General features: G+C 45.7%; 1 protein-coding gene across 1 annotated transcript; it reads left to right on the plus strand.

The window, feature by feature from the left end:
* Nucleotides 1–1,257: 1,257 nt before the first annotated feature.
* On the plus strand, nt 1,258–14,471 carry LOC145341577 (membrane-spanning 4-domains subfamily A member 4A-like). Its single transcript, XM_080186552.1, has 6 exons — nt 1,258–1,457; nt 3,080–3,205; nt 6,862–6,918; nt 9,887–10,006; nt 11,114–11,230; nt 13,683–14,471. The coding sequence occupies exons 1-6, from the start codon at nt 1,269–1,271 to the stop codon at nt 13,794–13,796; spliced, it is 723 nt and encodes a 240-aa protein (XP_080042678.1). The 5' UTR covers nt 1,258–1,268; the 3' UTR covers nt 13,797–14,471.
* Nucleotides 14,472–21,448: the final 6,977 nt, after the last annotated feature.

A 21,448-nucleotide genomic window follows, 5' to 3' on the forward strand; every position in this document is an offset into this window, starting at 1 on the left:
GTCACTTAATTCTCTCATCAATGCCTTATTTGAAACTGTCTTCATCAGATTTCCAGGCAGTGCATTCCAGATCCCAACCACTCGTGTGAAAAGATTATTTCCTCGCGTCATATTTGCTTCTTTTGCAAATCACCTGAAATCTGAGCCCTCTCGTTCTTGATCCTTTTCTGAGTGGGAACAGTTTCTCCCCAATTATTGTGCCCAGCACCCTCATGATGTGAACATCTCTATCAAATCTGCTTGCCATCTTCTTCTCTCCAAGGGAAACAATCCCAATCTTCTCATCTATCCTCGTAGCTAAAATTTCTCAACCCTGGGACCATTCTTGTAAACCTCTTCTGCACTCTCTCCAAAGTGCTCACATCCTGCCAAATAGTATAGCACTCAGAACTGCACACAATATCACAGTTAAGGTCCAACTAACGTCTTGTTAAATCTCAGCATAACCTCCTTGCTCTTGTACTTTATATCTATATTATAAATCACAGAGTACTCTATGTTTTATTAACTCCTTTATTCTCCTTTATTAACAACCTTTACTCTCTCCACCTGTCCTGCCAATTTTTATAATCTATGCACAAATACACACAAGTCCCTCTGCTGCTGCATTCTATTAAGAATTTTACCTCTTATTTTATATTGACTTTTCATGTTCTTTGGAGCAAGGTGCTTTAACTAACACTCCTTGGCATTAAACTTCATCTGCCACCTATCAGCCCACTCCCTCAAGCAGCCCATCTCCTTTTGAAGTTCGACGCTGTCTTTTTCACAGTTTACAAGGCTTCCAAGTTGCGTAACTTACACAAACTTTGAAACCTTCAGTGCTTCTAACAGTCAGAGTCCACTTGCCAACCAATTAGTACACTCTTCCCAGGAAGTATAAATTGTTGTTCACCTTGCGTATCTGTCCAGCTGAGTGCAAGAGAGAAACTTTTAAAAGTATATTGTCCCTTTCAGCAATAACTCTGAATGTTTTCCGTTCCACTACCTCACTGGCACTTTCTTCAACTTTGATGATGTTTTTAATGGAAAAACATGTTGCCTAAATTTGTTTTCTGTGGACACCCTCACCTCATAATTGTGTCCACCACTCCTGCACTTCATTTCTCCAAAAGATATTGAAGTATTTCTGTTTCTATGTAACTGTATTTCATTGAGAATTGTGCTGTACTTAACAAATGCAAGTTGAGATATGGAAATGAAGATTGGTTTACAAATGGGAAAGGACTCATTTACTCTCCTATATCTTTCAGACAATTGTGGTAAAAATGGCTGGCATGTTGAAGCTTGACGGACATGTCCTTGCACCAAACCAACTCCCACCACTACAGCCCCACGGGCCACAAACGGTGCAATTCTTGCAAACAGGTCCTCTGACCCAATCCATGGCTGGAACGCTCAATCAGAATAATCCTGGTGTAAAGGCAATGCTCAAAGGAAAACTCAAGGCCCTTGGCGTAAGTGCAATTTTCAATGTGGGAAATATTGTTTCTACTTTAGCACAGTAAAGATCAGAAATAAAACCTAAAGATGTCATGTCCAATTCAAAGTGATATAGATCTGACTTGTATAGCTTTGCTTTTGACATAACAGCAGGAGATTTCTCAATGGGGTACTGAAGTGTAATGATTATGTCACAAGACTGATTAAGCAGGTCGGTTTAGCTGAGCTGTTTGGGTGGCGGGTTAGTGATACAGAGCAACACCAACAGCGTGGGTTTAATTCCTGTATCGAATGACATTATTTCCATCAGCCTCACAACCTTGCCCTTCGCTTGAAGTGTTAGGTTAAATCACCACTGGTCCGCCCTTTGGTCATCTGGGTCTATCGCGACTTTACCTTTACCAATCCAGGAGCCTGGGCTGAAGATCTGGAAATAGGAGTTCAAATCCCACTCCGAGATTGCGGAATTAAAATCCAATTGAACACAGCTAGAAACAGTAACAATTACTGTGAATCTACTGGATTTTCATAAAACCCAATTGGTTCACAAATGGATAGGGATAGAAACCTACCATCTATATTATGACTGGCCTTGATGTGACTCCAGATCTATTGTAATGTGATTGACTTTTAACTGTTCTCTTAAATTATTGAGCAAGCTGTATGGTTCTAATAAAACCTTGTGGTCTTCCAATGGTTGGACCCTCCACGGTGCACAGAGGAACCATTGGCAACAATGGCTTCTGATGGCAAAGGTGCTGGCACCAAGACCAATGTCTGGCTCTCTAACTGGGTCACAACCTATCCGGAGTGAATTGGATGGCCACTCTGCATCCAATTACATAAGCAGAATTTCTTCCATCCCTGTCTCATCGGCCTTCCAATTCATGATGGGTGAGATCCAGTCAATGCAGCAATCTCTAAAGCACAATGGTGCAGTCCAGTGGAGTCAGATTGACGTTGGATACATCCCCTTCATATAGACACCAAACAAGTAGGTTCAATGGTCTGATTGAAATTGATAGGCTAGGGAAAAAGGCCAAATGGCCCTCTTCTGTTGCTGAATGTTTTCAGATTCCTTATCTTAAAGGGGGGAGTGAAGGTTCATTACTCATACTGAGCTGTGCATTAAGCATTATCAGGAAAATGTGGTTGAGAAAATTGTACATTTCTTCCAATCCCCATTAGGTTATCAATGGATGGAGAATCAGATGGATTCTGTTACTGACGTACTATCATCCTTACCACAGCACACAGACAATGATCTGTCGCAGTGATATAGAATAATATTCACCCTTGTTTCATAAGATGAGTTTCACCCACAGAACATCAAGTTATCTCTGGCTGTACACCAGTATTGATGTTAAATCAATAAATTAATTCTAAAATAGAGTCAATTCTGTGAAAGATTCTGTTTTGTTTCGTTTTCTACATTAAATGTTAAAAATTACCATTTCCAATTCTGGAATTCCACTCTATGAATTCATTGGATAAAGTGCACAGAGTAGAAATCACTAGAGGTGAAAATCAGACTCTTTCTATGGAAGGAGTGGCTGATCTGCACTGTCAATTTCACAAGTTAAAGCTACTGACAACAGGTTTGTTTTAATATGGCAGCATTTTCTGGTTCCTGCAGATAGTGGAGATTGTGACGGGGATAATTACCATGATCGTTGGAATTATACAAGTCAGCATTCCGGCTTATCAATATGAAACCAACTTTTCGGTACTTAGTGGGACGCCCTGGTGGACTGGAGTTCTAGTAAGTACTACTGATGAAAGGAGATTGTGAAGTTGTCGGCTTTTCTATAGCTACTTGCCATTCATTAGCTAACTCTGGCAGGAATCATGCAATGGTTGCATTAACAGGCATTTGTTACTGTTCGCAATGTCCAAGAGTCAAGAAGCAAATACTTTCATGGATTCCTTCTTCTTTTATGTTGTTCACAGAATGTGAGCTTTGTTCACACGTTCAGCATTTATTTCCCATTCCCTAATTGCCCCTGAGACAGTGACAGCGAGCCACTTTCTTCAGGAATGTGATGTTTTGCACATCCACCGTGCTATCAGGAAGGTAGTTCCAGGATGTTGACCCAACGACAATGCAGGAAAAGCAAGACTGCTCCAAGTCGGGGTGGTGTGTGACTTTGATGGCTACTTGTAGCTTCTACCCTGTGATTAAAGGTTGAAAGCAAAGGATCGAAAGGGTCTTTTTTATTCATTCATGGGTTGTGAATATCACTGGCCGGGTCATCATTTATTGCCCACCTCCAATTAACCTCCAACTGAGCAGCTTGCTCAGTCATTTCAAAAGCATTTAAGGGTCTCCTGTATTGATGTGTATCTGGAATCACATGTAGGCCAGACCAGGTAAGGATGGCAGGTTTCCTTTCCTAAAGGACATGAGTGAACCAGATGGGTTCTTCCGACAATTGACAATGATTTTATGGTTATCAGCAGACTTTTAACTCCAGACTTCAAATTTCACCATAGTGGGATTCAACTCGGGGTCCTCAGAAGGAGGTCCCCTAGGTTTTTTTGTAATTTATTCTTGGGACATGGCCATCGCTGGCTGGCCAGCATTTATTGCCCATCCCTAGTTGCCCTTGAGAAGATGGTGGTGAGCTGCCTTCTTAAAACACTGCAGTTCACATTTCCCCACAATGCCATAGGGAGGGTCTCTATATTACTAGTCCATTGACAATGCCACTGCCGTGAGTGCTCATGGCAGTAGGTAGCATGTAAAATTCTCTGACACTTTCTTGCAGTCACTCTTTAGATGGCTGGTCCACTTAAACTTCTGGTCAATAGTAACCCCTCTGTGTTGATGGCAGGGGATTCAGCAATGGTAATGGCATGGGATAACATGTTGGATTATTTCTTATTAGAATTGGTCATCACCTGTGACTTGCCCATTGCAAATGTTGCTTCCACTATCAGCCAGCCTGAATAATGTCCAATCTGACTGCATATGGGTGTGGAGGACTTCAGTGTCAAAGGAATTGTGAATGGTAATGAGCACCGTACAACCATCAGTGAACATCTCCAGCTTTGATCTTACGTTGGAAGGAAAATTACTGATGGTTGTGTCTAGGACATTCACCTGAGGAACGCTTGCAGTGATTTGGTTTGATTGATTATTGTCACATGTATTAGTGTACAGTGAAAATTATTGTTTCCTGCGTGCTATCCAGACAAAGCATATCGTTCATAGAGAAAGATTGGAGAGAGTGCAGAATGTAATGTTACAGTCATAGTTAGGGTGTAGAGAAAGATCAATTTAATAGTAAGTAGGTCCATTCAAAACTCTAACGGCAGCAGGGAAGAAGCTGTTCTTGAGTCGGTTGGTAGGCGATCTTAGACTTTTATATATTTTTCCAGATGGAAGAAGGTGGGAGAGAGAATGTCCAGGATGCATGGGTCCTTGATTATTCTGGCTGCTTTTCTGAGGCAGCAGGAAGTGTAGACAGAGTCAATGGATGGGAGGCTGGTTTGAGTGATGGACTGGGCGGTCTTGGGCAGAGCAGAACATAAGAAAATAAGAAATAGGAGCAGGAGTCGGCCATCTAGCCCCTCGAGCCTGCCCCGCCATTCAATAAGATCATGGCTGATCTGAAGTGGCTCAGTTCCACTTTCCCGCTTTCTCCCCATAACCCTTAATCCCCTTGCCTATCAAAAACCTATCAACCCGCGTCTTAAAAATATTTAGCGAGGCAGCCTCCACCACTTCAACAGGCAGAGAATTCCAGAGATTCACCACCCTTTGAGTGAAGAAGTTCCTCCTCAACTCCGTTCTAAACTGCTCCCCCCCGCCTTATCTTGAGGCTGTGCCCTCTCGTCCTACTGTCCTTTCTGAGCGGGAAGAGCCTCTCCACCTCTATCCTATCCATCCCCTTCATCATCTTATACGTCTCAATGAGATCCCCCCTCATCCTTCTAAACTCCAACGAGTACAAGCCCAGCCTATTCAGCCTCTCTTCGTAGTTCAACGCCCTGAACTCCGGTATCAGCCTAGTGAACCTCCTCTGCACTCCCTCCAAGGCCAAAATATCCTTGCGCAAGTGCAGCGACCAAAACTGCACACAGTACTCCAGCTGCGGCCTCACCAGTGCCCTGTACAGTTGCAGCAAGACCTCCCTACTTTTATATTCAATCCCCCTCGCTATGAAGGCCAGCATCCTATTTGCCTTCCTGATCACCTGCTGCACTTGTAGGCTGGGTTTTTGCGACTCATGCACAAGGACCCCCAGGTCCCTCTGCACCGTAGCATTCTGCTGCTTTTCGTCCTTTAAATAGTAGTCCCTCCTACTATTATTCCCGCCAAAGTGGATAACCTCACACTTGCCAACATTGTATTCCATCTGCCAGGTCCTCGCTCAGCCTATCTAGCTCTCTCTGCAGATTTTCTACACCCTTCGCACAATTTGCTTTTCCACTTATCTTTGTGTCATGGACACATCAGGAGCCAAACCAAGCTTTGAAACATCCAGAAAGAATACTTTCTATGTCGCATCTGTAAAAATTGGTGAAAGTCGTAGCTGACATGCCAAATTTCCTTATTCTTTTGAGAAAGTAGAGGCACTGGTGGGCTTTCTTAACTATAATATTGGTGTGGAGGGGTCAGGTTGTTGGTGATCTGGACACCTAAGAACATGAAGCTCTCGATCAGTTTCACTTTGTCCCCGTTGACGTAGATAGGGGCATGTTCACCACTATGCTACTAGCTCTAGTTTGACATTCAATGGCGTTACCATCATGGAATCCCCCATATCAACATCCTGGAGGCTACCATTGACCAAAACGGAACTGGGCCAGCCATGTAAATACTGAGGCTGCAAGAACAGGTCAAAGACTAGAAATCCTGTGGTGAGTAGCTCACCTCCTGATTCCCTAAAGCCTGTCCACCATATACAAGATGCAAGTCAGGAGTGTGATGGAACACTTGCCTGGATGTGCGTCATTCCAACAACGCTCAGAAAGCTCAAAAGCCCACTTGATTGCTGCCCTGTTCACATTCACTCCCTCCACACATTGGCAGCTGTGTGTACCATCTACAAGATGCATTGCAGGAGCTCATCAAAGCTCCATAGGCAGCACCTTCCAAACCCATAACTGCTGCCATACGGGAAGTCAAGGGCAGCAGACACATGGGAACACCAGCACTTAAAAGTTCCCCTCCAAGGTACCACCCAGAATTGGAACTAAATTGCCATTCCTTCACTGTCGCTGAATCAAATTCCTGGAACACGGACCCTGCAAAAGGTCCTTTGACTTCTGGTGGGATTTTCCAGTCTTGAGGCTGGAAATTCCTGCCCAATGTCAAAAGTAAAGCTCTATCTTGAGGAGGGAAAAATTTCGAACAAAAGAAATGGAATTCCATTCTTCCAAGCTTGCTCTCTGATGTGAATTCTTTTTAAGTTTGTTATTGCAGGGTCACTTTCTGTAGCTGTTGAGAAGGAACCAACTTATTCCATGGTAAGTACTTGCTCAAAGAATTATTTTGATGCTTTTGGTTTGCAGTAAGCAACTCAAATCAAGGTACTGCAGGCTTGTGACCAGTGGTGTGCCTCAGGGATCAGTGCTGGGCCCACTGTTATTTCTCATTTATATTAATGATTTGGATGAGAATATAGGAGACATGGTTAGTAAGTTTGCAGATGGCACCTAGATTGGTGGCATAGTGGACAGTGAAGAAGGTTATCCCAGTTTGCAACGGGGATCTTGATCAATTGGGCCAGTGGGCAGACAAATGGCAGATGGAGTTTAATTTAGACAAATGCGAGGTGATGCATTTTGGTCGATTGAACCAGGGCAGGGCTTACTCAGTTAATGGTAGGACATTGAGGAGAGTTACAGAACAAAGAGATCTAGGGGTACATGTTTATAGCTCCTTGAAAGTGGAGTCACAGGTGGACAGAGTGGTGAAGATGGCATTCGGTCAGAATATTGAATGCAGATGGTGGAATGTCTTGTTGAAGTTGTACAAGACAGTGGTAAGGCCACACTTGGAATACTGCGTGCAGTTCTGGTCACCCTATTATAGAAAGGATATTATTAAACTAGAAAGAGTACAGAAAAGATTTACTAGGATGCTACCGGGGCTTGATGGATTGAGTTATAAGGACAGGCTGGATGGACTGGGACTTTTTTCTCTGGAGTGTAGGAGGCTGAGGGGTGATCTTATAGAGGTCAATAAAATAATGAGGGGCACAGATCAGCTAGATAGTCAACATCTTTTCCCAAAGGCAGGGGAGTCTAAAACTAGAGGGCATTGGTTTTAGGTGAGAGGGAAGAGATACAAAAGTTTCCAGAGGGGCAATTTTTTCTCACAGAGGGTGGTGAGTGTCTGGAACAAGCTGTCAGAATAGAACATGCTGTAAACCGCTATGACTCTGACTCTACTTGTCAGTAATGATCCCCCAGAACATTCGCTGAGTTTCTGGATTAATAGTCCTGCAATAATAACATGAGGCCACCGCCTCCCCCAATATATTCTATGTATTCAATGATTCTATGTATCTCTCCCCTCTCACCTTCAACATATGCCCTCTAGTTTTAGACTCCCCTACCTTTGGGCAAAGATGTTGATAATGTACCTGATCTCATTATTTCGTAGACTTCTACAAGATCACTCTGAAGCCTCCTATGCTCCAGGGAAAAAGTCTATGAAGCCTCTGCTTATAACGTAAAGCATCAAGTCCCAGTAGCATCCTAGTAAATCTTTCCTGCACTCTTTCTAGTTTAACAATATCCTTTCTATAATAGGGTGGCCAGAACTGTACACAATATTGCCCTTACTAATCTCTTGTACAACTTCAACTCCTGTATTCAATGTTCTGACCAATGAAACCAAGCATGCCAAATGCCTTCTTCACCATCCTGTCCACCTGTGACTCCACTTTCAAGGAGCTATGAACCTGTTCTCCTCGGTCACTTTATTCTATAACTCTCCCCAAGACCCTACCATTAGGTAGGCACAGCCCCAAGATAAGCGGGGGCACAGTTTAGATCAGAGTTGAGGTGGAACTTCTTCACTCAAAGGGTGGTGAATCTCTGGAATTCCCTGCCCGTTGAAGTGGAGGCTACCTCGTTAAATATATTTAAATCACGGGTAGATAGGTTTTTGATAGACAAGGGAATTAAGGGTTATGGGGAGAAAGCAGGAAAGTGGAACTAATCCACTGCAGATCAGCCATGATCTTATTGAATGGCGGGGCAGGTTCGAAGGGCTAGATGGCCGACTCCTGCTCCTATTTCTTATGTTATTATGTTCATTACCTGAGTAGGTCCAGCCTTGATTCGATCTATAAAAATGCATCACCTCACATTTATCTAAATTAAACTCTATCTGCCATTTGCCTTACCTGCCAAAGCAATCTATGTCCTCTTCTTGCCCTCAAGTTTACCCTGACAACCTCTATACTCTTCAAGGTATCCACTTGATCCCCGCTGCCACTGCATGTCATTTGCCTCCTTCTTCTTTTTGACCAGGACTTCCCAAATTATCCAAGGTTTTCCACTTCTACCAGCCTTGCCCTTCACTCTGAAACGAATGTGCTCACCCTGAACCCCGGTTAACACACTGTTGAAAGCCTCCCGCTTACCAGCCATCCCTCTGCCTGCCAACAGACTTCCCCAGTCAACTTCTGAAGGTTGTTAAGATGAATGAGTACTGTGGAATTTTGTTTCGCAGCCATTGGAGACAATCAGTGGGATTTTCCGGATGCCCTTGTCCTAAATTCCACCTGAGGTCAACAAACATTTGCACACTCTGCCCACACCTCCCCCCCCACCTCCTCCCCTACCCCCCCAACCCTGCCTCCGCCCACTATGATCCCCGTAGCGGGCAGGATGGGAAAATTTCCCCCATTCAGATCATTTTCTAGAATCACAGAATCCAGCGCAGAAAGAGGACATTCAGCCCGAGGTGCTAATGCTATCTCTTTGGGAAAACCATTCAAATAATATCACACTCTGGTTTTTCCTCTCAATGTTTTCATTCAATTTTCTTCGTGAATCTGCTCCTTTCAAACAGGCCAGACCAGATCACAACAACTCATTCCGAAAGAGAATGTTTTCTCATATCACCTCTGCATCTTTTCCATCTCGCCTTCACCCTTGGTCCCCGGGTGACTGACTCAGCCACCGCTGGGGACAGTTTGCCCTTTGTCGCTCTCACAAAACAATTGAAAAGCTCAACAAACTAATTCAGCTTCTCCAGTCTATCCGAGTAAATGACGTCCCTCATTCCTGGGACCGTTCCAGTAAATCTCTGCCGCACCCTTTCCAAACACCGTGACATCCTTCCTAAAGTATGACATTGAATGGGTTGCTACAGGTTCAATGTGGATGTCAAACAGACTGGAGTAGGAGTGGGCTTGATTGGCACATTCTCTTTTCCTCCTTCTGCATTTTCTCACGTTATATTGATTTCGTTTTCCAGATCAGAGCTTGCTTAGCAATGAACATCATCAGTGCCATTCTGTGCCTACCAGCAATAATACTCTATTCCATAAACCTTGCGCTGGCATCGTGTGATTATACATATGGCTGCTCAAATACAGTGAGTGTTAAATTATATTCTTACTGAGCTAATTAAATGAAATTCTACTGCGGGGGTGGGGGGCGATTCTCCCGTCCCGCACACTGGGCCAGGAGATTTAAGCGGAGCCGGGTTAGTGTGATCCACGCTGGCCATTCGGCCCCAAGCGCGTCCCCCAGCACCAGAATTCCGACGCCATCAGCAACGTGGCAAATATAGGCACAGAGCTGCTTTACATATGCAAGGATTGATTTAAATATATTTTAAATATAATTAGTGGGCCTGGGATGAAGTCTCCAGGCCCACTAGCCTCTCACCCTTCCCCGCCCGGAATATTTCACTCCAGCGAGGTTTACAGTGACTCTCGACTTTTGGGGCATTGGTGGCCCGATTCTACTGCAGTGAAAGGGAGGCAATCGGGGCCCCCCAGAGGGTCGGGCCTGGGTGGGTAGGGGGGGTGCCCTGGGCACCTTTGTAGCGCCAACCGGAGCCCCCGGCACTGCCCAAGGGGCAAAGTGCCAATGCCAAGGGGTACCTTGGCACTGCCCCTCAAGCATGGGCAGTGCCAAGGCGGCGTGGCCTCCCGGGGCAATTCTGGGGGGGATGGACGATCCTGTTGCCACCCTGCACTCAGGCTCAGTGGGGGAGGGAGGCCAGCGATCGGGGCTGGCCATCAGAATGGTGGGGGGGGGGGGGGGGGGGGTGGAGGGGGCTGGGTGGGGGCATGGGGCAGGAGATCGGGGCTGCAGGGGGGGTGGTTGAGGCTGTGCCCGGGCATGGTCAGGGGGACCAGCGATCGAGCTGACTAGCAATCGGGAGGCGGGTAGACAGGGACAGTACATGCGCTGTACACGTACACTGATCTCGGCGCTGACAGATCGGCACATGTACAGTGACCCACCCAGCACTGTGTTGCTGGCCTCCTGGGTGGGAATAGCCCCCTGATCCTTTACACGAATTTCCGCTGCTCTGCTCTGCAGTGCACAGAACATGGGACACTCTTCTCTGAACTCCCACCGAGAAAAACCGGCGTGAATTACTCCAGTTTTCATGTTTTTTCTGGGAGCATTGCCCCTCCCCCAAGTGTTTTCTGTCCAGCTTATTTTATTTCTGTTTAACACATCACAGGTTACTATTCCATGTGTGGCCATTCTTCTGGCGCTGACGCTGCTCAACATAGCAATATCCATTGCAGTTTCAATCTTCAACTGTAAGGCTATGGACGGTTGCTGTATGCCACCAGCGGTAAGTTATGGTGGAACCATAGAATCCCTACTGAGCAGAAGGAGGCCATTTGGCCCATTAAGCCTGCACCAACAGCAATCCTACCCACAGGCGCTATCCCTGTAAGCCCACATATTTACCCTAGCTACTCTCCCTGGCACTAGGGGGCAATTTAGTATGGCCGATCCACATCTTTGGACTGTGGGAGGAAACCGGAGCATCCGGAGGAGACCCACGCAGATACGGGGAGAATGTGCAGACTCCACACAGACAGTGAACCGAGGCCAGGATTGAACTGGGTCCAGGATGCTGTGAGGCAGCGGTGCTAACCACTGTGTCACAGTGCTGTGTAATGAACTGATCTAATACTCTGTTACCTCTGCGAATTTACACGTGTGTCTTTGCACTTTCCCACTTTAGGAAAGCGAGTATATATCAATGATAACCGCTGGTTAGTGACAGGTCAGACCCTAGTGTTACATCCCACACTACTGTTGTCAATGGAACAGCAGGTCAGGCACTGGATAAACTAACAGCCAATGTGTTTCTGCCACATCTCACCAAACAGTAACAGTTACAATTCATTTCCCACTATTTTTATTCGAAAATTACGGCTCAGAAACAGGCCTTTTGGCCCTTCTTGTCTGTGCCGACCCATTTTTTGCCTAGTCCCACTGACCTGCACTTGGACCATGTCCCTCCACACCCCCTTTCATCCATGAACCCGTCCAAGTTTTTCTTAAATGTTAAAAGTAACCCCGCATTTATCCGGCAGCTCATTCCACACTCCCCCCGCTCTCTGCGTGAAGAATTCCCCCCACCCTCAATATTCCCTTTAAACTTTTCCCCCTTCACCCTTAACCTTATTGTCCATTCCCAGCCCAGCATTCCCACAAGATAATAGTTCAGTGGAAAAGAATTTCTGTGAACGGCGGCGAGGTTATACCAGCCAAAGCTTGAATCACAGAAACAGGTCCTGTCAGGTCTAAAGCAGTTTGTGCAGTTTTCTCCTGGTGCATTCTCCCTCTTGTTTTCTGTTCTTTTTTCACTTACTCTAATCGGTCCTAACACCACTTTAATATTCCCAGTTTTCAAGCTGCAGTCTGACTGGCGTTTAGTTGGGATTCAGTGGGTCGCGTTTTTGTGTTCTGAGCCACAACAGTGTGGGAGCAAGATCCAATCCAGAGATTTGACCACAAAATCCAGGCTGACACTCCCAGTGTCAGTAATGAGGGAGTGCGGCACCGTTGGAAGCGCTGTGTTTTCAGCTGGGAGATTAAACCAAGGCCTATATTGTATGGTGGCTGTTTCCGTAAATGTTACAATATTTTAAAAATTCTGAAATGTTTAACATATTATCCAGGAAAATGTGATTACCTCTCACTCCTCACCATCTTGTACTCACAGTAAAATAATTATTTGACAAAAGGTGTAATAATTTGCAATTTTCTACCTTAAATAAAACTCTCCATTCCAAGTAGACCCCCAAAATAAGCTCCATCCTAATCAGTACATGGAAGAAATCTGTTTTAATAAAATGCGCAGTTACCAATCAAACACATTTAGGTTCATCCAATGAAGATTGGATTGGGCTGCACGGTGGCGCAGTGGTGAGCACTACTGCCTCACAGTGACCCGGGTTCGATTCCTGGCTTGGGTCACTGTCTGTGCGGAGCTTGCATGTTCCCCCTTTGTCTGCGTGGGTTTCCTCCGGGTGCTCCGGCTCCCTCCCGTAGTCTAAAATTGTGTGGATTTAGTTGATTGGCCGTGCTAAATTGGCCCTTAGTGTCAGGGGGATTAATAGGCTAAATATGTGGGGTTAGGGGGATAGGGCCAGGGTGGGATTGTTGTCTGTGCAGGCTCGATGGGCCGAATGGCCTGTAGGGATTCTATAAACTATTTCCAGAGATTCAGGGGTTAGATCTCCTCATCTGAGCATGTGCAGGAAGTGCTCCCCCTAGTGTTGCGGCACCAGTAAACACATCTCTGTGTCAGAGAGTCAGCACGAACGTTATTGTCCAAGTGGGGAAAGTGGTTCCAATAAGTTGGGTGAGGCGGCTGAGTCACCATCATGGAATCATAGGGAAGCCCTACAGTGCTGAAGGAGGCTGTTCGGCCCATTGATTCTGCACCGACAACAGTCCCACCCAGGCTCTATCCCCATAACCCCGCATATTTACCCCACAAACCCCTCCAAACTAGACATCTCAGGACACTAAGGGGCAATTTAACACAGCCAATCAACCTAACCCGCACATCTTTGGACTTTGGGAGGAAACCGGAGCACCCAGAGAAAACCCATGCTGACATGGGGAGAACGTGCAAACTCCACACAGACAGCGACCAAAGCTGGGAATCGAACCCAGGACCCTGGAGCTGTGAGGCAGGGGTGCTACCCACTGTGCTGACCAGGTATGATGAACTGCCTGGTTCATTCTGTGTTAAAACCTTTCAAATTCTGTTTGTTTTTCAGCCGGTGATTGTGATGTTCAACAACCCACCAACACAACCCTTTCCCCAGCAACAGTTCCAGGTGAACCCTCCTCCCTACAACGTGACAGCGATAGAAAATATATACTCTATGTAAGAATGGGTTTCCGGCAACAGTCCAGTCAGCGCAATTTAAATCATCACCCAGAGTTTGACACAGTATTTTTTAGGATGTATTTAAAAATTCAGGATTCTGTTCATTTTGTTCTTGAGCATCACTTGAATCTGCCAAGATCATAAGTATTGCCAAAGCACTAGCTGCTTTGAGAAGGCAGCATTGAGCTTTCTATTCTAGGCTAGAGAGCATTAAGAATCATTAAGAATCTCCATTTCCAATGGGCCAGAGTTCCAACCAGACTATGCAAATTGTGTGTGAGTGTGTGTGTGTGTTAATGTGTGTGTGTGTTAATGGGTGCATGAGTGTGTGTGTGTGTTAATGTGTGTGAGTGTGTGTGTGTGTGTGTTAATGTGTGTGCGTGTGTTAATGTGTGTGAGTGTGTGTGTGTGTTAATGTGTGTGAGTGTGTGTGTGTGTTAATGTGTGTGTGTTAATGGGTGCATGAGTGTGTGTGTGTGTTAATGTGTGTGAGTGTGTGTGTGTGTGTTAATGTGTGTGCGTGTGTTAATGTGTCTATGTGTATTAATGTGTGTGTGGGTTAATGTGTGTGTGTGTGTTAATGGGTGTGTGAGTGTGTGTGTGTTAATGTGTGTGTATTAATGTGTGTGCGTGTTAATGTGTGTGCATGTTAATGTGTGTATGAGTGTGTGTTAATGTGTGTGAGTGTGTTTGTGTGAGTGTGTGTGTGTGTGTGGGTTAATGTATGTGTGTGTTGGGGGGGGTTAATGTGTGTGTGTGTGTGTGTGTGGGTTAATGTATGTGTGTGTGTGTTGGGGGGGTTAGTGTGTGTGTGTGTGTGTGTGTGTGTGTGTGTGTGTGTGTGTGTGTGTGTGTGTGTGTGTGTGTGTGTGTATTAATGTGTGTGAGTGTGGGGGGTGGTGTTGGGGTTAGCTTTTATTGCAATTTTTTAATCAACTTGCAAACTTGCAATGAAATCATAAGGTTAGATTCCCCTTCAAATGTGGTACAGATGGTCAGGCTTTTCTGATGATGTTGTATTGTTCTGAACTATAATAAATCTGCTCAAAGATAAAATATTATTTTATTGAGTCTTGAAGGTACTGACTGAAACAACAGATTCTCAGTAAGTGATGAAACATAATTGATTAGATTTGAATATAAGCAGACCAACATCACTGTGCTGTTAGCCTTGTCCCTGCTCTGGCACAACTGTCCACTGATTGTACCAATCCCTTTCTTATATCTGCACTTTTCTTTATTCTCTGAAATGTTCGCTCACTCATTTCAATCTGAAACAGTCTCACCGTCGTTTTCCATTTCCTGTTGCTCTATGCGGTTAATTCCTCAGTTAGATGTATAATTTCACCACATAAACACAGTGCCTACAAGAGCAGGTTAGAGGCTAAGAATAACTCACCTCCTGACTCCCCAAAGCCTGTCCATCATCGACAAGGTACAAGTCAGGAGCGTGATGGAATATTCCCTACTTGCCCGGATGGCTGCAGTTCTAATAACACTCAAGAAATTTGACACCATCCAGGATAAAGCAGCCCACTTGATTGGCACCATATCCACAAACATCCACCCCCTCCACCATCGACACTCAGTCGCAGCAGTGTGTACCATCTACACGGCGTACTGCAGGACTTCACCAAAGATCCTTAGACAGCACCATCCAATCTCACAACCATTTCTATCTAGAAGGCCAAGGGCAGCCGATACATGGGAACACCTCCACCTGCAAGTTCTCCTCCAAGCCACTCACCAACCCGATTTGGAAATAAATTGCCGTTCCTTCACAGTCACGGGGTGAAAATCCTGGAATTCCCTCCCTAACGGAACTGCAGAATTGTGTGTCGACCCACAGAACGTGGACAGCAGTGATTCAAGAAGGCAGCTCACCACCACCTTCTCAATGGCAACTCGAGATGGGCAATAGATGCTGGCCAATCACCGACGCCTAAGTCCCACAAATGAATAATTAAAAAAAGGTGTTAGGGTCACCAGGAGAGGGTCCTGCTTTGATGATGAAACACTCATTCAGTGAATCAACTCATCAATCAATCCCAGATCATTTCTATCTGTTCTGGTGATCCAGCGCAAGCTAACAGCACAGACACAGACTATTTGATCCAATGAGCTGATAGCTATTCTTGATGTTTTTCACAAGGCTCCTCCTATCTTACTTTACCTTGCTCTTGGTTGTTTCAAGAGTACCCTAGTACTTCACGCCGTTAGTGTGCGCTTAAACTGGACCAGATGCTGAGCAACACGACAGCTCAGTGACTATCACTGTTTGCTGTGCAGACAACATGGATTTGGGCCAGTGTCTGTGGGAGTTTGCACATTCTCCCCGTGCTTGCGTGGGTTTTCTCCGGGTGCTCCAGTTTCCTCCCACACCCCGAAGATGTGCTATTAGGCTGATTGGTGTAACAAATTGTCCCTAAATTAGTTTCCCTCAATATGGAATGCCATAAGCATAGACAACCTGCCTGCTGCAGTTGTAAATGCGCCTAGTTTGGGGGCGTTTAAGAGGTCTGTGGACAGGTTTATGGACGAAAAGGGATTGGTTTAGGTTAGTGGGTCATTGTTGTTGTTTTTTTTTTAACTAGTCGGCGCAACATCGTGGGCCGAAGGGCCTGTTCTGCGCTGTAATGTTCTATGTTCTATGTTCTAAGGGTCATGGGTGGAGGGGGGACTCATAATATTAAAATGGCGGCGCAGGTTCGTTGGGCCGAAGGGCCTGTTTCCTGTGCTGTTTTGTTCTTTGTTCTTTGTGTTGTTATCCTGTATTAAAAATCACAGAGTAATCAGAGATGACAAAGTTCATTGGGCCCATCTTAATGGATTCACCCAGAGGGACCCTGACATCCGATAAGAATTGTAGCATCTTCAATTCTTTCCTCAATTATTCCACCTTCTGTTTCCATTGACGAATCCTTATCTTTATTCCACATGCTAATTATTTTTTGAGGTTAAGACCATTCTGATGTCAGCACTGTTACTAGCTTTGTCGTGCGTCCATTTTGACTCCAAAGATTAAAATAAAATGACATGTTGGGTTTCGCTTTGCCGATATCGTATATCTGCTTAAAGAGAATCCTCAGAAAGTGACTTTCCAGGATGAAGAACCCAATTTTATTGGAAGCTGCCTCTCATTGTGGGTCAGCCATCGTTCATTTGGTGCCTCTCTCGTTTCTGAGATTTGATGGTTGTGAGTTCTATTTCCACTCGAATGAAAGAAGCCCAAAATCTAGGCTGATATGTTGAGGATTAACCCAAATAATGCCCGGTGAGTATTCAAATCTTTTTAATCTTTTATTACCTTCTAGCAAGAAGAACGGATACAGTGAATTTCACTTTGGTGTTCTGACGATACATCCAGATATTTAGCTGTTACAGTTAATTACAGCAAATGAGAAGAAAGCAACTCTCTAATCTATCTTTTGCATACGTAGAAAATAGAACATAGAAAAGCTACAGCACAAACAGGCCCTTCAGCCCACAAGTTGTGCCGATGATATTCATACCTACTAGGCTTACCTGTAACCCTCAATCCTATTAAGTCCCATGTACTCATCCAGAAGTCTCTTGAAAGACCCCATTGAATTTGCCTTCACCACCACCGACGGCAGCCGATTCCACTCACCCACCCCCCCCCCGAGTGAAAAATTTACCCCTGATTGGCGGTTGGTGACTAGTGGAGTGCCCCAGGGGTCGGTGCTGGGGCCTCAGCTATTTACCATTTATATAGATGATCTGGAGGAGGGAACCGAGTGTAGGGTGTCAAAATTTGCTGATGACACCAAGATTGGGGGAACGGCAAATTGCGCAGAGGGTGTGGAGAGTCTGCAGAAGGATCTAGATAGGCTGGGCGAATGGGCCAGGAAATGGCAAATGGAATTTAATGTTGGCAAGTGTGAGGTGGTCCACTTTGGTAGGAATAATGGTAGGAAGGACTATTTCTTACGTGGCGAAAAACTGCAGCAGGCGACGGTGCAGAGGGACCTCGGGGTCCTTGTGCATGAGTCGCAAAAACCCAGCTTGCAGGTGCAGCAGGTGGTCAGGAAGGCAAATGGGATGCTGGCCTTCATAGCGAGGGGGATTGAATCTAAAAGTAGGGAGGTCTTGCTGCAGCTGTACAGGGCACTGGTGAGGCCGCAGCTGGAGTACTGTGTGCAGTTTTGGTCGCCGTACTTACGCAAGGATATTTTGGCCTTGGAGGGAGTGCAGAGGAGGTTTACTAGACTGATACCGGAGTTGAGGGGGTTGAGCTATGAGGAGAGGCTGAATAGATTAGGCTTGTACTCGTTAGAGTTTGGAAGAATGAGGGGAGATCTCATTGAGACGTATAAGATGATGAATGGGATGGATAGGATAGAGGTGGAGAGACTCTTCCCGCTCAGAAAGGACAGTAGGACTAGGGGGCACAGCCTCAAGATAAAGGGGGGGCGGTTTAGAACGGAGTTGAGGAGGAACTTCTTCACTCAAAGGGTGGTGAATCTCTGGAACTCTCTGCCCATTGAGGTGGTGGAGGCTACCTCGCTAAATATTTTTAAGATGCGGGTTGATGGGTTTTTGATAGGCAAGGGGATTAAGGGTTATGGGGAGAGGGCAGGAATGTGGAACTGAGCAGCGACAGATCAGCCATGATCTTATTGAATGGCGGGGCAGGCTCGAAGGGCTAGATGGCCTACTCCTGCTCCTAGTTCTTATGTTCTTATGTTCTTATCTCCTCTGTACCTACTGCCCAGCACCTTAAACCTGTCCTCTCATAGCAACCATTCCAGCCCTGGGAAAAATTCTCTGAGAATCCACCCTATCGAGACCTCTCAACATCTTATACACCTCTATCAGGTCACCTCTCATCCTTTGTCTCTCTAAGGAGAAAAGACCCAGCTCCCTCAACCTATCCTCAGAAGGCATGCCACCCAATCCAGGCAACATCCTTGTAAATCTTCTCTGCACCCTTTCAATAGCTTCCACATCCAATTAGAGCATTATCAAATGGAAAACCATCTCCTTCATTAGCATTATATGTCAACACATCTTGATATTTGGTAATTGTCATGGTAACTTATCTTTGCTTTCATCCTGTGTCCTAGCCTGGAATGCAGTCTTTATGAAACTGGTGCAAGGTTAGGTTAGTTCCATATCCTGAGTAAGTAATTGTTGGCCTCACTGCGTTGTCTTGTGAATCAAAGTAGCCGAGGAACAGGCTAAGGCTTATTTCCTCTAAGTGAAAGATGCTGAGGTTTCTTATTTGGGCATTACAAACAGGCCGGTGACCCAATACACTGAGGCAGGCATCTGTCCTGTTGACCTTGACATTTGCCCAACTGATGTCTATTTGTAGAGGTGGTGACTTGACACCATCCTTCCCCCGTCCCCCACAACACAGAAATATGGTAAGAAGGAATGTTTTAAAAGAAAGTGATCTCTGGGTCAGGGGTTTCCTGATTCAACCCTACAACCTCACTCATGAAAGTCTAACCTGGAAGAGTCAATCAGAGCATCCTGAACAACCTCATACAATACCACAGTGAACCCATTTCAGAAGCAAGTCATTATCTGTGAAGTGCCTGATACTGGGATATAAATGCAAGCTTTAGTATTCCGATTTCAGTGCTATTCGTGGTTTCACCAACAATTTTTCCAACAGAAACAAAATAACTGAACGGGTCTTATTTTACCATTGCATCACGCCCGTTTTCAGAAAATGTGATAAAGTTGGATGTGAGGCCATTAATGTGATCCGCACAATCCGATTCACACCTGAAATGGGCGCAATGGTGATTTAAATGACTCAGATGGTGGGGCTGTGGGGTGGGGTGGGGGGGTTGAGTGTGGTGAAGAGGGAGGTGGGTCAGATCATTCTTTGGTTGGAGGGGTTGGGGAGTGAGGCCAGATCATTGTCTGGTTGATAGGGGGGGGAAGGAGGAGGCGGGTCAGATGTATCTCTGGTGGAGAGGGGGGGAGGGAGGCCCAATCGTTGTCTGGTGGGGGGGTGGGGAAGGAGGAGGCGGGTCAGATGTTCCTCTGTGGGTGCGGTGAGTGAGGCCGGATCGTTTTCTGAGCTGGGGGCTGTGGGAGGTAAGAGAGGCCAGACCATTCTGTGGGAGGGCGGGGGGGGGTGGGTTGTGAGGCCAGATCGTTCTTCGTGGGGGAGGGGGTGTTGGAGGGAGGCGGTAAGATATATCTCTGGTGGTGTGGGGGGGGGGTGTGCGGCGGGGGGAGAGACCCAATCGCTCACTGGTGGGTGGCAGATGGATCTCTGGTGGAGGGGACGGGTCGGGGGGGACGCGCAGATGGATCCACTGCCACTCTGCAGGCGATCGGTGGGGGGTAAAGATGGCAGGAAGTCAAGATCGGTCTGGGTAGCGGTGAGTGGATAAGGGAGACGGTGATGTTGGTGGGGTCCATTGCTCCCACTTTTCGCTCCCGGGTCGCTTTCTCCGCTTCCTGTGGCTGGGAAATGATTTGCCAAATTTTTTCTAAAGAGCTCCAATCGTTTCGGGTGCGCTAAATCCCGTCCACAGCGCAATTCAGACCCGCAATTTTATCTTTCAGGCTGAGTGCGTATGGGAGCGCCCGAAAGGAGATTTCCAAGTCAAATCTGAATTGCGTCCAGATTCAACACTTAGAGTGAAAATGGTAAAATCAGGCCCGATGTATCTCATTTCAGTTCATGGAATATTTCTGGGAATGAACTATACGTTCATCTGCATTACAGAAAATCGCTGCCAACTATAATGAGGCACGTAATAAATACAAAAATATATTTCAAATTCAACTTTTGCTACTCATTTACAATTGGTGGGCAGGGTAATGGTTTTCCATCAAACAATGGTCTGTTGGATATTTACAAAAGCTGGGAGCAATCATTAACTGGAAACCAGCTGGCACCTTTGCTGATCTCTATAGCAGCACATAATTGTGAAGGTTCAGTATTAAATAATAGATGTTACTGATAGACAAGGAATGACTGTGTTGCACTTAAATTTGGGTCAACTGATGCCATAGACAAAGGCATTCAAACTCTTGAATTATTGTACAACAAATCTCCTTTATTATATTTTACCAAGTTAACACATAATTACATCAGGCATCAAAATTCTTTGTATACAAAGTAACTCACCTCTGACTTATTTCATTACACACAAAATAATTTATCTCTGACCTACTCCATTATATACACAAGTATTCCAAAGATATCAGAATTTCACAAAACAGCAAGCTCACGACTTGGACTTAGAGACGGTGAGGCGAATTGATCAGATTCCTTCCGTAATGGTCTTGTTCCACTGGCTCCGAGCTCCAGATTTGGGCTGGAATTTTATCGCCCTGCTCGCCACAAGAATCGGAGCGGGTGAGGGGCAGACCATGGAAAGGTGCATTGACCTTGGCAGGATATTACGCTCTTGGGACGAGCAAGGCTGTAAAATTCCGCGCTTGGAGTCTTGCTGCTGTTGGACGAGTCCGTTTCTGAACAAAACTTTAAGCCTGTACCTCCCTCCCACCACATTCCTCCCCCCATCCCCCCATCACCTTCTGCCTTCCCAGTTAGACAGAAGATATTCCATGGCACTATTTGAAGGGAGAATATGGAAGGTGTGCGCAGTATTCTAGATGAGGTCTATCCATCATCAAAATGAATTAACTCTCTGCTAT

Source organism: Carcharhinus amblyrhynchos, chromosome 3, assembly GCF_965287045.1.
Source record: "Carcharhinus amblyrhynchos chromosome 3, sCarAmb.v2.hapA, whole genome shotgun sequence".
NCBI lineage: Eukaryota > Metazoa > Chordata > Chondrichthyes > Carcharhiniformes > Carcharhinidae > Carcharhinus > Carcharhinus amblyrhynchos.